We start from the raw sequence: 18,290 nt of genomic DNA, 5'->3' as shown, positions 1-18,290 counted from the left end.
GGCCTACCTGTGTTTCGATGGCAACACTAACCCTCACAACCCGATAGGATTGTGTTATGTGTTACTTTTGACATGCAATGAGCCAACCGAAGATGTGCACCTTGGTATTGCGGGACTACCACTTGATATTATTTTAAAATACACGTACCAATGGTACAACACCAAAGATTATACATTTAAATATTAATCAATGGGAATTGGCCGATTCGGATCGACGAATCACCGAACGTTGCTCCCCAAATGACAATTGCGCATGCGCACGAGGTCTCCCAACAAGGCACGATCCAGTGCTGAAGTCGACAGCTCCGTTCACGTTCACATCTTCTTTTCACGTCCTTTTCACGACATCTTCATTCCTGAGATCGTTACTAATACTATCCCTATTCCTCTTCACCCTTCATCCATCGATAACTTTTAATACCGTTACCTCGACCTCCGTGTTTTCCTCCTTCTTCTTCTCCTGACTCCTCCAGATTTCCTGTCACATTATTACTCCCTCTCCGAGGTGATCCGTGCTCGCCATGGCGTGGCCGTGCGTGGCGCGCGCCTGCTGTTTGGCGCGCTTTTGGACGCGACACATGGAGCGAGAGGACCTCGCGGTGCCCCTCGTGACGCCCAAGTACGCGGGACTGTTCGACGAGCCCCAAAGGGTCGAAACACAAGAAGTCACGGGACTCGAAGCCTCGGAGTCGGTGACTCGTCGAGACTACCGTCCATGGAAGGTGGAGTTGTGTGTGCCCTTTCCCGCTTTTTTTTTTTTTTTTTTTTTTACAGCAGTGTGCATTTAACCAGTACCGGTATAACGTTTACCGAAACACTATTTTACAGGTGAAGTGAGATTTATTGGTCACTGCAGTGACGTCACTACCGGTTTCAGCAAACTTAGCAGAACCCATTTCACCATTGGCATATTAGATCTTAACACTATCCAGAAATTGAAACCTCACCTGAATGGCATGAAATGACAATGTTTTCCAAATGTTTTTCTTCCATTATTATTTTGGATGTCGCTGAACCAAACAATTAAATCACTTTACCTGTAAATACTAGTACCCTACCGCAAAGCCGCAATGAGCCAGCGTAGCCAAAGCCTCTTGCCACTATTTTACCCATCATTCTGGCATCAGTAGGTTAGGTAGTAGGTAGTAGGTAGGTGTAGTAGGTACCGTACCTAGTTCAAAATGACACCATTTGCATTCTGGATGAGATTAAAATTTATAAAATTTCCTTCTTGATTAATTCGGTGAATTCCGTCTCAACTTCGGATATTTCCGGCCGTGAAAAACTATCCCCTACGGCCGCGAGATTTCTAAAAAATAATTCTTCGTCAATTTTAGAATATTTGACGCCGTTTTCAGCGTCCGAAACGCGTAATAAGCTTTTTAAAAATAGTTTTTCAAATGCTCGAATCTCATTGGTTTCGGTGTTTGGTGACGATTTTCGTTGAAGATAACCAGGGCCCGGGGAACGAGGTTGGTCTTAAAGTATCTTAATTACAAATTAAAGGTGCATACGATTGTGAATCAAACAAAGACGGGTGAAACAAACTCCTATTTAACTTTTTCGCAATTTTTTATGCATACTTCCGCATCCGCAAGATGGCGGCCTCCATGGAGCGATTTGGTGCGTCAAAGCTTGGAATTCTCAAAGGATCCAGCAAAATCTGGTTTTTCAACATAATACGTACGCATTCATTCACAACACCGGCTTCGCCGGCTATCATTGAGATGAAAACGCCTTAAGTGTACACTTCGTAATGTTATATCGAAGGATGGATCCACCATGTTCCAAAAGTCTACGTCGAAGCTATGTGTATTCCTTCGCAGGCCAAAAACAATGTGTATGCCTTCGCAGGCCAAAAACAATGTGTATACCTTCGCAGGTCAAAAACAATGTGTATACCTTCGCAGGCCAAAAACAATGTGTATACCTTCGCAGGCCAAAAACAATGTGTATACCTTCGCAGGCCAAAAACAATGTGTATACCTTCACAGGCCAAAAACAATGTGTATTCCTTTGCAGGCCAAAAACAATGTGTATACCTTTGCGGGCCAAAAACAATGTGTATACCTTTGCAGGCCAAAAACAATGTGTATACCTTTGCAGGCCAAAAACAATGTGTATACCTTCGCAGGCCAAACGTCCAGAGCCAAACTGCAAGCCAAGGTGCGAGTTCCAGCTCAGCAGCCAGCCTTTCGCCACCGAGAGCCAGTACATGACCGACTACCGGCCCTGGCCCCTGCCCAGCCGCGAGCTCACAGCACCACCAAACTCCAGGACCCGCACGGGCAGGCGATGCGTTGAGAGCCGATGCAGCGTGCTGGACTCAGGACCCACGGACCGGTCCCTCGAGATGACGTCGTACAGGTAAGAGCGTAGGACACTTTCTGAAGCAATTGCCACACACCATTGACAATTAGACTCTCTTCTTCAATTGAGCGAACTTCCTCTAATTATAAAATGAAGATGACAGAGTAAGTCATTCATTTGGGACTTGAATTGGAAGAAAACACTGAGCTTGTCTTACCTGACCACTCAGGCTCAAAGGCAATGGCATATTAATTTGAGTAACCACAAGATGGATGCATTTTGTTGCCAATTTAACAGGTTCGTTGTTGACCGAACGTAATACTTTTCCAGAGAGCAATTCTGCCAAAAAGTGGAAGCACCAACAACGGTGAAAGCTGCCAAACTACACCCTGTCTTCCGCTCCTCGTTTGACAAATTGGCCGCGGAGTCTGCAGCCTCGGTGCCGTGTCGCCCGACCACCCGGAGCAGCGTGTCAGCCTCTCGAGCTGAGCCTGTGAACCAGAAGGCTCTGGGGGACGAAGGAAATGTACGACGCAGGGTCCGCAGCACCTCGGCACGGCGCAGGGAACCTGGCAGCCTGACTGGCGTTGCTGATGGGAAGCGAAGAAGTGCCCCTGGAAAGGTTGGTGAGAGGAAAGAGATGGGGAGAACCAGGATGTCAGGATCTGGAAGCCGCAGACTGAATGAAACCCCCCGAAAGAAAGAAGTTGACAAGGTAAGCTTTGCACCTGCAATATGTGATTAGTAATGTGTTTTTAAATTATTCAGTTAAATTGGGCATGGCCCCACCGCTGGGCTTCCAGGGGTTAAAGTCCCCAACCTTTCTCTAAAACTGGCAAAGTGGCTTCCCCTTTATTGAAATGGATACACCAGCTCACCCAACCACTCCCCTACAACCAGTAGATGAGCTATCACCAGCTCCCTGGACAAATTCATGCTGACCTACAGGGGGCACTGTATTGGCGACCCCGGAAAATGATGCTACTCGTATTATCTTTTCTAATGGCAGCTTTCTTTCGCAAATCATCTTCACCTTTGAAATTAATTTGAAGATTCCCAAATGCTGGTAAATATTGAAAATGGCAATAAGCCGAGTGGAAACAAGCAACATGTAACTTACAAATGCCTAACTAAGCATAATAATAATAATAATAATAATAATAATAATAATAATACATTTATTTTATATAGCGCTTTTCAAGAAGCCCAAAGACGCTTTGACAGAGTACAAAAAACAAGTGCAAAAAGACAAAAATAAATAGGTAAATAATCAAAGCAAAAGGAAGGAGAAGGAGAAGAGATAGTCAGGGGTTAAATGCTGTGGGTTAAATGTTAAATGCAGTGTTGAACAGGTGGGTCTTGAGTGATGTTTTGAATGTGGTGAGTGAGGAGGAGTCTCTGATGGTATGAGGTAGTGAGTTCCAGAGGGTGGGAGCAGCGATGGAGAAGGCCCTGTCCCCCCAGGATCTGAATTTGGTCTGGATGGGGGGGGGGGGGGGGGGGGACAGGAGGTTGGCGCCAGCAGAGCGGAGGTTGCGGGTGGGAGTGTGACTGGAGAGGAGGTCAGTCAGGTTATGGAAGGCTTTGTAGGTCAAGAGGAGGATTTTGTACTGGATTCTCTGGGGGATGGGGAGCCAGTGAAGCTTATAAAGGACGGGGGTGATGTGGTCACGGGTCCGGGAATGGGTGAGTAGACGGGCAGCGGAGTTCTGAATGTATTGGAGTTTATTGATGATTATTGAGGGTGAACCATAGAGGAGGCTGTTGCAGTAGTCCAGACGGGAGGTGATGAAGGCGTGGATGAGGGTTTCTGCAGCCGTGGAGGAGAGGGATGGACGGAGACGGGCGATGTTTTTCAGGTGAAAGAAGGCTGTCTTTGTGATTTGTTTAGTGTATTTGTCGAAGGAGAGGGTTTGATCAAAGATGATGCCAAGATTCCGGATGTGAGGGGAGGTGGATACTGGGAAACCGTCAATGTTGAGGGCGAAGTTATGGGTGGATTTGGTGAGCGTTTTTGGGCCAATGATGATTATTTCAGATTTATCATAGTTAAGTTTGAGGAAGTTGATTTGAAGCCAGGATTTTATTTCAGTGATGCAGTTTGTCAGGATAGAGTGGGTGGCGGTGGAGATTGACTTGGTGGAGATGAAAAGCTGGATGTCATCGGCGAAGCAGTGGAATTGGAGACCATGACGGCGGATTAAGTGACCAAGGGGGGACAGGTACAGGATGAAGAGGAGGGGGCCGAGAACTGAACCTTGGGGGACACCTTGGGGGAGGGGAGCAGTGGGGGATTTGCAGTTATTGATGGAGATGAACTGGCGTCTGTCAGAGAGGTATGATTTGATCCAAGAGAGGGCAGTGCCGGTAATGTTAAAGGTGGTTTCAAGTCGGGTGAGGAGGATGGTGTGATTGATGGTGTCAAAGGCGGCGCTGAGGTCGAGGAGGATGAGAATGTTGAGGTTGCCAGTGTCAGAGGAGAGGAGAAGGTCGTTGGTGATTTTGAGGACAGCAGTTTCAGTACTGTGGTTGGAGCGGAATCCAGATTGGAATGTTTCATACAGGTTATTGGCAGAGAGGTGATGTTTGAGTTGAGTGGCTACAGTGCGTTCCAAAACTTTTGACAGAAAGGGTAGGTTGGAGATGGGTCTGAAGTTATTTAGGGTGTCAGGGTTGAGACCAGGTTTTTTCAGAATGGGGGTAACAGCAGCAATTTTGAGGGATGGTGGGACGATGCCTGTAGACAGGGAGGAGTTTATTGTTACAGTGATAAGTGGAGAGAGAGCAGGAAGGGAGGCCTTGACAAAGCTGGAGGGGATGGGGTCCAGAGTGCAGGTGGCAGTTTTCATTCCTATGAGGAGTTCAGAGAGGTCAGTAGGGGAGACTGGGGAGAACTGAGACAGGGGTTGGCAGGATAAGGGGGGGCAGGTGGTTTGAGGGGGAGCATGTGCGGTGGTGGTTAAGCTGTTGTAGATGTTGTCAATTTTGCTTTGGAAGAATGAAAGGAACGAGATGCAGTTGTCTACTGTGAATGACTGGGTGGTGGTGTCCAGGGGGCTGAGGAGTTTGTTTATTGTAGAGAAGAGTGCTTTTGGGTTTCCGGAGCCAGAGTGGATAATTTGAGAGTAGTAGGCAGAGCGGGTGCGCGAGAGGGCATCTTTGTCGTGCTGCAGGTGGTCCTTGTAGGCCTGGGAGTGAATTGCGAGACCTGTTTTATTGCGGAGTCTTTCAAGTTGGCGAGCACGAGTTTTCATCAGGCGGAGTTAAGGGGTAAACCAGGGAGCAGAATGGGTGAAAGAAACTGTTTTAGTTTTTATAGGCGCAAGCTGGTCGAGGCAGAAGGAGAGAGTGTGGTTGTAGTACAATGTAGTAGTCAGTGAGGTCAGAAGGGGTGTGGAGGTCAACGAAGGGAGAAGTGGACATTTTTTCAGAGAGGGTGGATGAGAATGAGGTAGGTGAAAGAGAGTTTAGCTTACGGAAGTTGATAATGCCTTGGTGCTGGGGTGGGGATGTTGATGGTCATAGTGATGGCTAAGTGGTCAGAGAGGGTGAGGTCGGAGCTAGAGAGATGGTGCAAAATTAGTCCAGTAGAGCAGACAAGGTCGAGAATGTGACCACGGTTATGGGTAGGAAAGTTGACATGTTGAGTGAGGTTAAAGCAGGTGAGTAAATCAGTGAAGTCAGTGGTTATTGTGGAGTCAGTGGAGTCCATGTGGATATTGAAATCACCGAGGAGGAGGATTGAGGGGGAGAAGGAACAGAGCTGGGTCAGAAAGTAAGAGAAGTCAGACAGGAATGATGGGTGTGGTTTGGGAGGGCGGTAGACGACTGCCATGACTGACTGTGTGTGACCAGAGAGTTTAAAAGCCAGGTGTTCAAATGATGGAGCAGATGAGATGGAGATGAGGCTGGTCTTGATGTCCTGTCGGTGAATTACGGCAATTCCACCACCTCGGCCCTCCGAGCATGGTTTATTGATGTATGAATATCCACCAGAAACGTGGATCACCGCCACGCCACGACCACCAGAAAAGCAGACTATATACAATGACCCAGTCAGAGAAGCGGCGAACAAATAACGCCAGCGTCCTCTCGCAGACCGGACCGGAAGAAGCATGTCTAACATAACCTGACTCAGTAGTGTGATTGTTATAGCGTCTGCTCTGAGTCTGGGTGGTCGGCGGTTCAAACTCTGGTTGAGTCATACCAAAGAATTAAAAAACGGTACGTGCTGCTTCCTTGCTTAATCTTCAGCATTTGAAATGATAGAGCACAAACAATCCCTTTCGGTTGGCTTCCATGGGGAGGGGGAAATTCTTCCGATGGAAATGCCCCACTGAGTGTGATGAGAAGGGCGGCACCATTGTTGTGGCATTGCTGGTACCCAGAGTACCCCTATAAGTGACGGCACTTCCTCTCAGTAGCTGTGTTGTGTCGTGTGTGTGTGTGTGTGTGTGTGTGTGTGTGTGTGTGTGTGTGTGTTTGTGTGTGTGTGCATATGCGTATGTCTGAATGTCAGATACACTACGAGCCTTAGATCCTGTTTAAAAACAAAAATAAAAAAACCTCCAATTCAAATGGTAAAAAGGTTACAGCCCTGGCATGGACATTACACACACACACACACACACACACACACACACACACACACACACACACACACACACACACACACACACACACACACACACACACACAGACACACACAGGGACACACAAACACTCAGGGACACACACACACAAACACACACATGGGGACACACACACACACAGATTTTTTTTTTTTTTTTTGTATACAAGATCGAGGCTCGTGAAAGAGCGAACATTAATCACACAGAAAGACAAACAGACACACAAAACAAATAACATCGAGAGCGGTAGACAAGATGGGGAGAGAGGGGGAAGGACACAAACACAACATTTGAGAGCAGGGACCGAGAGACATGGAGACATCGAGAGAACTGTGGGAGGGAGAGGGCTTTGGGGGGAAGGCATGGGAAGGGGGGGGGGGGGTGGGAGAGGTATAAAACGTATGGACACTGCCAAGACTTCCAGGAAAGAAGTTGGAATTTCAAACAAGGTGGATCTGGGGTGAATTAGTGGGGGTAGAAAAGATCAAGGTTTTGGATGGGGGAAGATAAGAGATGGTGGTGAACAGCTGTTTTGAAGACCTGGAGGGAGGAGTGTGATTGAAGTGAGTATGGGAGTTTGTTCCAGAGGCGGGAGAAAAGAGGAATGAAAGAGTGAAGGTGAGCAGAGAGCCGAGATTTCGGCAGTTTAACCATCAGAGGGTGGCTGGCAGATCTTGTGCGACCTGTAGGAATATTTGGGGGACAGAGCACAGAGAGAGCTGGGGGAGCAAGGCCGGAGAGGAGTCGGTAGAAGACAGAAAGACCACCTACCTGCCTGCGGTGAGTGAGTGAAAGGCCCTCAGAGATAGCTTCATCGCGGGAGATTCCAATGATTCTGAAAGCTTTGGATTCAACAGCGTGAAGCCGAGCCAGGTGTGAGGCAGGAGCACCAGCCCATAGGGGAGAACAGTATTCCATTGAGCTGCGGATGAAAGCCTTGTATGTGGTGAGGAGCTCAGGTGTGCCTAGGAAGGACTTCGCACGACGGAGGATGCCCAGTCGGCGACTGGCTTTGGAGGCCAGCTTGGAAATGTGGTTTTCCCAAGAAAGATCATGGCAGATGGTGAGACCCAAAAGCGTGAGCGACAGAACTTCTTGGAGAGGATTGTTGAGAAAGTAGATGGGAGGGTTGTCCAGTCGATCTTTTCGGAGAGACATAGTAAGAGTGTGAGATTTGTCAGGATTGAAAGACATGTTCCACATGTTTGACCAGTCTGTGATTTTGTCCAGGTCTTCAGAGAGTGAGGAGGCTGCAGACTGCCGATCTGAGGGAAGAGGAATGGAGCGGCAGAGAGTGGAGTCATCAGCAAAGAGATACAGAGGATTTTCCAGAGAGTCAGAGAGATCATTGATAAAGACCAGAAAAAGCACAGGGCCCAGCACACTGCCTTGGGGAACTCCAGCCTGAACGGGAAGGGGAGATGAGAGAAATCCATTCAGGGCCACACGTTGACTACGACCAGAGAGGAAGTCCGCAAGCCATGCATGGAGATTTCCATGGATACCATAGGAGGAGAGTTTGGTGAGCAGAGCTGGGTGCCAGACCGTATCGAAGGCACGTGATATGTCAAGGGAGACAGCTCTGATTTCCTGTTTGGCATTGAGGACCTCCATCCATTGTTGAGACAGCAGAAGCAGCATGTCCAGAGTAGAGTGACCTAGTCTGAAACCAAAACACACACACACACACACAGATGGGAACACACACACACACACACATACAGGGACACACACACATACAGGGACACACACACACACACACACACACACACACACACACACACACACATGGGGACACACAAACACACAGGGATACACACAAACACACACATGGGGACACACACACACAGGGACACACACACACACACATGGGGACACACACACACACATGGACACATACACACACACACATGGGGACACACACACAGACATGGACACACACACACACACACACACACACACCATTCAAAGACTTATGGGAAGTTACGAGGGACAGCAATTTGACATCTCGCCCCGACCGTCATTTTTCCTCGATACACCACTGCTCCAGTGTACTCACGATCTGTTTTTAAAATTACCCTCGAGATGAAGAACCCAGATTGTGTGTACCATATTCCCGTCAGGAAGCGACTCATTGTTACCTGGCAAAGCCGGGTACTTTTAATATATATATTGATAAACAGACTTGGCATTTAATATGGAATATTTTTTTTGTGGGGGTGAACTTACTTTTCAAAATGTCTTAGAACCAAAAGTTCATTGGAATTATGTTGAAATTATTCGAGATTTTGTTAATGTGACCTTTAAAAGAAACAAAAACCACATTTGACATTTCGAAACAAATAAATTGATCCTTGAAAGTGATGTAAACTGATATCGAACTCAATTCATGGACAGTACTGTGTTAAACTTCTGTACGTTTTCCAGAAGTATCTCTTTATTTTGCACATTACCCAAAAAATTTTTTAAACAAAAACAAAAGTTCAATTACGACTGGGATTACGGACTGTAAAATTACAGTTCAGTACTTCGTGTAACCCCCACGAGCATTCAGGAGAGCACGTACACATCGAGGCATGCTGCTCACGAGTTTTGCCAAGGTTTGGACAGGAATCGCTTGCCATGCAGTGACAATAGCCTGCTGCAATTCACGCACAGAGGTCGGCTGCTGGTCCAAGTGGTCGATTTGACGCGTTAATTCTGCCCACAAGTTCTCTATCGGATTCATATCTGGGGACATGGCAGGCCACTCCGTATGCTCTACACCACGGTCAGCAAGAAAGTGTTGGATCATGCGAGCACGATGAGGCCGTGCATTGTCATCTTGGAAGACAAAGTTTCCTCGAAAGGCTGCACGAGCAAATGGAAGCAATGTTTCTTCCAGAATGGCCCTGTACTTGAACTGGTTCAGGTTTCCATTCAGAACAACCAGGTCAGTTTTGCCCCCCTGCATGAAAAGCAGCCCAAACGGTCACCCCACCACCTCCAGCTTGGACTCTTGGCACTATACAATCTTTGTTGTAGGCTTCATGCACTTGTCTGCGCACTTGGACGCGGCCATCTTGACGATAGACCAGAAATCTAGACTCGCCACTAAAGATCACGTGATTCCAGTGTCCTGGCTGCCATTGGCAGTGCTCTCTGGCCATTGCAATCGGCGCTGGTTGTGTTGTCTGGTCAGGCGTGGCTTTCTCAGGGGACGCCTGGCACGATAGCCTGCTTGAACCGGTCGTTGGTTTACTAGCCTTCTGGATACAGGCACATTTGTCAGTTGCTGCCACTCAGCCCTAAGCCGATTAGCTGACTTGGGACGGCCATTGCGGACTAACCGGTGCAGCTGGCAATCATCCCTCGTGGTTCTGCGGGGATGTCCTGCCCTCGGTATTGGAGTAGGGACACCCCTCTGAGCATTTCGTTTCAGGATCTTTGACACCTGACCTTGAGTGATGCCATACTGCCGAGCAATAGCACGCTGTTTCATGCCGTAATTTCATAAAGCCACCACTCCATGACAAACAGCATTGTCGAGTTGACGGACCATCTCCAGAGGAAGCTGCAATAACTTTTGGAGACGTGCAGCAGTTGTTTTCCACTAATACAGAACGCAACAACCCTTGTATACCCGACTGTGAAGCCAATCATCAAATGCACCTGTCCGTACATTTTGCGATGCCACCTGTGATATAATCCTGTTGTTGACTTCTTGCTGCGACAGACAATCAGTGACATGGTTCTTTTAACAAATACATCACCAAAGTGTAAAAGAAACTCACCAGATTGATATACTGAGTTAAGAAAGTAAACCCAAGTCAAGAAAAAAAAAAATTCTATATTAAATGCCAAGTCTGTATTTGCTACGGTTTTGAGATGTGCACAGTGAGCTCAATAAAGGTTAAAGGTTGCCCCCCATAGATAGTCACACAAGCAACATGTAGCCTCATTTGTAGTATAGTTATGTCTTCGTATGTGTGAGAGTAGGCCCTTTCCAGTGTTAATTCTGTGTTGTGTAAAGACAGGAGAATAGGTCCTACTTCTGCAAACCATTCCACCTCTACATGCGCAATCCATTTTGCTGCCTTTTGCTCGCTCACTCGTCGAGTTAACATGAGGTAGGCCTAAAAAGGTGGGGGCGGCGTTGAGGTCGGGAGCGGCAGAGGCGATGACGGTAAGCATGAGCCGCCAATCAGGGCTCAGAGGTGTCGGCGTCAGAGGGCGTGGTGAGAAGAGTCTGGTGAGTTCCAGAAGGTTTGCGGGGCGGGCCTATATAACCCGATGCGCAAAGCCCTCAACAGGACTTGAACAGGACTTGCCGGGGGAAGAGCACTTGCAGAGGAGAGGGAGAGGACTTGCATCACTTGCACTGTATGAACTTGACTATCGCTAGCGGGCGCAGCCAGGGCGATTATAACTTGCGCGTTTCAGCCGAGCGAGTGAACGAAGCTGCGCAACCGCCCTTCGCCATAAAAGCCGTCCCGCCTTTGCCGTAAAAGCCCTCCCTGCCATTCGCCCCGATATATCGCCTTTGCTCGAGAGACGCGCTGCGTGGCCTTGTCTTCGCGGACGTGCCGGGGACCGTGGAGAGCTGCACGAGAACCATCCTGGGACGCGCTGGGGAACACCTGCCCATCTGCAATACCCCGTGTGAGTGTGTCAGACGGGCCCGTTGTCTTTGGGAATTAAGGATAAGACTGTATAAGGATTTCTCTGTGTCTCTTCGTCCTGAACTGTATATACGTGCAATAATCATTAAACCTATCTGTTCTTCCTTTCTTCTGAATTTGATCGTTCCCATGATTTCTCCAATTGACTAAGCGTGGCACGAATAAGATCGCTCCAATCGGGTTCCATTAGTTATAGCTGCACGGATCACGTGTACGCAAACCGCTCGGCGTATTCCAACCTCACGTGGTTCGTGCGAGGCTTGTTTCCTCGCTTCCAGGGCAGCGCGAGTACTTAGGTACGAGCGAGAATTTGGTCCCGAAACCTTATTTTGCGCTGTCCGGAAGGGACGTAATAGGTCTCGGTTCGCGCCAGGCCAATATAAACAAGGAGATTAATCCCCCCTTGATAAGGGGAGAAGGCCGGCGACAGAACCGCAACAATATATTACTTTTAATATATATATTAATATATACTTTTAATATATATATACTTTTAATATATATATATATATATATATATATATATATATATATATATATATATATATATATATATATATATATATATATATATATACATATATATATATATGAATGAATGAATGATCGTTTGAAGGCCATTTTCCCTGCTACAGCAGGGGTTAACCTTGCGGGCCCCATGACAATCATGGTTCCCTGTTTGAGGCAATGTTTTTATGGCCGGATGCCCTTCCTGATGCCAACCCCAAATATATATATATGTGTGTCTGTACTGACAGACAGGTAACAGTATATATATATACTGTTACGTATTACCTCCCCCAAACCCCGGTTACGGTGCACCTCAGAGTCTGGAGCGGAAATACGGCAGAAAGATTTGTGATTTTGAGTGTTCTAGTAAACCATGGTAAAACCACACCAATGCAATTGTAGAACAAAACAAGTAATATTGTATTAAGAACTCTCACATACACAATAATTACACAATTAAGGAAAGTACAATGAAAATGTCACTTGCATCACATGAACAATACTGTTATGAATTTTGGGGTAGGGGCATATATAGATTTAGTTAGATCTGCATAGGTAGGTGCTCCGATGATCATGGATAGCAAGAACCATCTCAATGTAAATAAGTAGAGGACCTTTCTAGCATGGATGCCGGATAAGTTGGATATGTGTCCCTGCCACGAGGGAGTGGGGCATGTTAAGTAGTTGTAGGGATTATGCTAATTCCCCGGTGTATCGACCCCTCTGTGATCTACCCATTGTCCCATATGGCAACGCACATAGACGCTAGCTAGGAATCCAACCCCATTAGCGCACACATTAATTAATTCCCCCCTTATTATAAAACTCACCGATAGCCAGTTTGGGGCACCGCCGATGCAGCTACAGCCAGCCACATCACCAGCTGGCATTGCAACATTCATTGCTCAGGCAGGCTGAGGCCACGCCCACCTTGCGAAGGGGTGGTCGAGGAAGGGCAGGTGACATCAGAGGACAAGCCACACCACGAACCGCGAGCCGACATTTCCCCCTTCTCGTTTTGGCTTCCTTCCTGCCTGGACCCCCCTTCTGCCCTTGCCTTTCTCTCGGTGAGACCCACCTCTCTCGTTCTTGGACACTCTGCCTGTCCCGAGTTTCCTTTGCGACCCGCAAATTGCCTGCGCTACGACGGACATTGGAGAAACATTGGAGCGCTGTCGATTCTGCTCCCTGGCGTTCACGGGCGAGCGAGGCTTGCCGCTGAGTGGGCGAGACCGGCGTGAGCGAGGCGCTCAGTGAGGCTTGACGGAGCGCGAACATCGGAGCCTGGACGGCCGAACGGACCCGACAACCAGACAGATAAGACGCACCACAGAACACAACGAAACGTTTATTTTATTATCCTTCCATTTGTCTTGTGTAGTCGAAGTCAGTGTGGGAGCGCTCCATTAGTTTAGTTCTTCCGTCGCGTCCATTGTTCTCGGGTTCCGTGTAATAAATATTCCTTTTGTACCATAAATTCCGTTTTTGTTCGTGAGTTACTTTTCGCAGGTTGAAGACTGCGCGGGGCCGTAAAGGTAAGTGGGCATTCTCCCCCAAACCCCCATGCTCGCGTATGATCCACCATTGAATTGGATAACGCTTCATTAAGCTTGATTGCTATCCGTGGACGCTCTGTCTTAATAGAGTCGTCCACACGATAATACATATGATGGTACCATCATTCCCCAATGCTCTCAAAGCAACAAACTCACGACACGCCAAATGTGAGTGGGATGTAACATTCCCCAAAGTCCGTGCACAGATCTCCACGCTGGTTGAAGCCGTGTAGAATGAAGAGAACAATAGGCAGGTATCGATACGACGGCGAACGAGGAGTTACGAGGTGAGAGGTCGATACGGGAATTGAGCCGATATGTAAATCAACGGCACTCCACACGGTGAGGTTGATATGGAAATCCCAACGACAAGACAAGATGCACCAAGCGGACATCCTCTTCTTCTTCGAGGACAAAATGTCGTATAGGCCCGTAATGGAGGCGCTTTATTTCTCCAACAACGACTCACACTTGATGATAAACCCTGAGACGCAGGTTTAATTGCACTCGCAATATAGGACGATGTCACAAACAATCCCTTTCACAGGAAACCTCAACTCCTTCGCGACCAATATCACAAAGTCCGCTCGCAGCCTTAATGCGATTCACAGCTGTATCTCTATCATGGTCGTTCTCCTCCTCCTCCACTTTCCGATTCCTTTGCCGCATTTTCCTTTTTCCTTCACCAACATTTATTTTTACCTTTTACTGAAGTCATCTCTATTTCACACAAAAATCTTAACAACAATATTACCTGAAACTAAAAATCCTACAAGTACATAATACAGTGGAACCTTGACTTACGAGTGCCCCAACTTACGAGTTTTTCGAGATACGAGCCGTCGCTCGGGCGGTTTATTGCTTTGAGATGCGAGCCGAGATCTGAGTTACGAGCTTTCGCCACCCGGTCACGTGGTTATCTTGCCGTGCAAGTACAGTATCTCTGTCGTATAGCGCTGCATTTTTGTTTTCGCATGTTGGTTATTTTGAGTTTATGCCGCCAGGTGGGTTCTGGTCACGTGGTTATCTTGCCGTGCAAGTACAGTATCTCTGTCGTATAGCGCTGCGTTTTTGTTTTCGCATGTTGGTTATTTTGAGTTTACGCCGCCAGGTGGGTTCTGGTCACGTGGTTATCTTGCCGTGCAAGTACAGTATCTCTGTCGTATAGCGCTGCATTTTTGTTTTCGCATGTTGGTTATTTTGAGTTTACGCCGCCAGGTGGGTTCCGGTCACGTGGTTATCTTGCCATGCAAGTACAGTATCTCTGCCGTCAACTTGTTCAGAGTGCCGGCGATAGCTCGCCTTCTCTTTGTGGAAAACACGGTACTGAGAAGAAGAAGAGGATGATGTGCTTGGATATAAAACACGCAATCGTCGAAAAACATGAGCGAGGTGTCGAGGAGGACGTATATAACGGCAGAGGAGAAGAGCATGCCAGGCCGCAACTTGTGGATATAAAACACGCAATCGTCGTGTTTTATATAAAACTTGTGCTTGGATATAAAACACGCAATCGTCGAAAAACATGAGCGAGGTGCCGAGGAGGACGTATATAACGGCAGAGGAGAAGAGCATGCCAGGCCACAACTTGTGGATATAAAACACGCAATCGTCGTGTTTTATATAAAACTTGTGCTTGGATATAAAACACGCAATCGTCGAAAAACATGAGCGAGGTGCCGAGGAGGACGTATATAACGGCAGAGGAGAAGAGCATGCCAGGCCACAACTTGTTCAGAGTGCCGGCGATAGCTCGCCTTCTCTTTGTGGAAAACACGGTGAGATCCTTAACATCCAACAACTAATGGGACGCAAACGGGGCGCCCAGTTTAGCGGTACACACATTGATGAATCACCCTGCCTGTGATTCACCCATGACAGGTTATAGCTGGGTCGGGATTCAAACCCAGGCTGGACAGTTTAGACTTTAGAGTCAAGTGTGCGTACCTCCAGTCCAGGCCATCCTGCCAACTTGTATGCTGCATACAGGTGAAATATAAAGCGCGAGATATTTTTATATATACTGTATATTTTAAAAAAAATTGGTGTGGTTTTTGGCGGGCTGGAACGGATTAATAGCATTTCAATGCATTTTAATGGGGAAATTTGATTTGAGAAACGAGCAATTTGAGTTACGAGCTCGGTCACAGAACGAATTAAACTCGTAAGTCAAGGTTCCACTGTACCAACAAAGGAGGAAGTGACGGATACATAACAATATGTATATATATATATATATATATATATATATATATATATATATATATATATATATATACATATATATACATATATATACATACATATATATATATATATATATATATATATATATATATATATATATATATATATACATATATATACATATATATACATATATATATATATATATATATATATATATATATATATATATATATATATATATATATATATATATATATATATATATATATATATATATATACAGTGGTACCTCGGCTTACGAGTTTAATCCGTTCCGTGACGGAGCTCGTAAGCCAAATCGCTCGTAAGTCAAAGCAAATTTTCCCATTCAAATGCATTGAAATGCTATTAATCCGTTCCAGCCTCAAAAAAAAAACACCAATTTTTTTTGTTAGGTGCTTTTAAATAACAAAAATGTACTTTATAAATAACAAATAATGTATAAACAAGCACGACCTCGTATATACTGTACATAATACAAGAGAATGTAAAGAAATAAACTGGTTTTATTAAGCAGAGGAGAAGAGCATGCCAGGTGAGGTGTGCGTGTTGTCGACTTGGCCAGGCAGTACGATCGTACTCCTTCTACGATATGTACGATTTTGAAGCAGAAGGAGTCCATAAAGGCTATAACGCCAGCCAAGGGCGTTACGATTATTTCAAAGCTCCGGACCTCTATCCATGAAGATATGGAGAAGTTGTTGTTTGTGTGGTTGAAGGAGAAGCAGCTCGCAGGAGATACCGTGACCGAGAGCATCATGTGTTTGAAAAGATTGAAACTCGGATATCGAGCACGGACCACGAGGTGTTTTTTCTTTTTTCTTAATCTCGGTTTCAGTGAACTTTTGCTCTGTGCTCACGTGTACTGTACCTGTACCTGTAATGGTACGTCAGAGGATGGCACCTGTTGTCATCATATTAAGTGCAAGATGTTCTGCATCGTAAGTTGGTACACCGTGGTCTTTCGGCGGTGTTTAAGCCGGCCGTCTTGGCTTCTGTCACCATTGGCATTGAGTCTTTCGATGTAGGTAGGTCGTTGTGTGCCGGTGCCTTGGCCGAATTCCTTCATTGCTGCATTGTTAGCTCACCTGGTTTTTTATACCACATCTTTGGTTATCGGACCAGCGAATGACGTCATCTCCAAAGTATGGCTTATTCTCACTTGTCTTGGACGATCTTCTACTTCTAGCCTTCCACCGTGCATTTGGTGTCCACTGTACTTACTGTACAGTGCCTGGTAAAATTGATGTAATGGGTTTTTGACCGTCAACGCCATGAACCGTCATGAACCGTCAACGCCATGAACCGCTAACACTCAAAAGCCCATTTATCGCGCCTTATAAAGCAAAACGCAAACCGAAAGCCATGCCTCTCAAGCGAGGCGTGCTTCCGTGGTCACGTGATCCACAGGTGTAGCTCATTATACCCGCACGCGCGACACGCTTTGGCGGTCACGTGACCAGCCACTCTGGAGGCGGGGATCCCCGCCGATGACGTCACCGGCTGGAGCAAGGAGATTCCTCGCTCATGTATTTCGACGATTGCGTGTTTTATATCCAAGCAGAGATGCTTTCACGGCAAGATAACCGCGTGACCGGAACCGGAAGCCACAACCGGAAAATTCAAAAAAAAAATTTTTTTGAGCTCGTACATCGGATCTCGGCTCGTATCCCAAAGCAACAAACCGCCCGAGCGACGGCTCGTATCCCGAAAAACTCGTACGTTGGGGCACTCGTAAGCCGAGGTACCACTGTATATATATTGTTACGGAACCCAACGTCGGCCTCTGTTCCCCTTACAGAGGGGGGGATTAATCCCCTCGTCTCTGACTGACCGACGGGGTCCCTGACGCTGCCTAGCTACCTCCGGAAAGGCAGGTGCACAGCCCCGTTCGTACCGCGGACAGATGTTAATTGCCAAGCGGTTTTAGCAACCGCGGCATGAACTATTAACAGAAACTAGACCCGATCCTTGAACGTTGGCCAAATCGTGCCACAGGTTTTCAATGGGGAAAAGACAAAGATGAAGGATGTGAAGAAGAGGAAGACAGCAGTAGGAAATACGAATACGATTTATTTTTACCTATTATGTACACAATGAAAAGTTGTGTTCTACCAGCTACCAGTGCTACCAATGAAAAGTTGTGTTCTACCAGTTCTACCAGCAATTCTACCAGCCGGCCCGCTCTGAAGGTTCGGATCGGGACACCGGGATTCATTCCGGTCGCCCGGTCGGCCCTGAGGTGGGGGTGCGGGGCCTGTCACGGAACGTCAAAACAAACGGCCTGCCGGGGCCGCCCAAAAGTCGGGCGTGAGGGGCGCGTCCACTAATGGAACGCCTCTCGCTTCCCAGATCGAGGGCCACGTGGTCAGGAGAACCTCGTCCCTTCTGGT

General features: G+C 47.0%; 1 protein-coding gene across 1 annotated transcript in view; it reads left to right on the top strand.

Moving 5' to 3' along the window:
• The first annotated feature begins 251 nt into the window (after positions 1 to 251).
• LOC137425955 (uncharacterized) overlaps positions 252 to 18,290 on the top strand; it is a 52,366-nt gene continuing 34,327 nt past the window's right edge. The window contains exons 1-3 of the mRNA XM_068114672.2: positions 252 to 722; positions 2,135 to 2,367; positions 2,641 to 3,025. Coding sequence (XP_067970773.2) covers positions 522 to 722; positions 2,135 to 2,367; positions 2,641 to 3,025 — 819 coding nt within the window. The 5' untranslated portion in view covers positions 252 to 521. The remainder of the gene's footprint in view (positions 723 to 2,134; positions 2,368 to 2,640; positions 3,026 to 18,290) is intronic.

Source organism: Myxine glutinosa, chromosome 4, assembly GCF_964187855.1.
Source record: "Myxine glutinosa chromosome 4, kmMyxGlut1.1, whole genome shotgun sequence".
Taxonomy (NCBI): Eukaryota; Metazoa; Chordata; class Myxini; order Myxiniformes; family Myxinidae; genus Myxine; species Myxine glutinosa.
The sequence above is the reverse complement of the archived record's forward strand: the minus strand, read 5'-3'. Positions and strand labels throughout refer to the sequence as shown.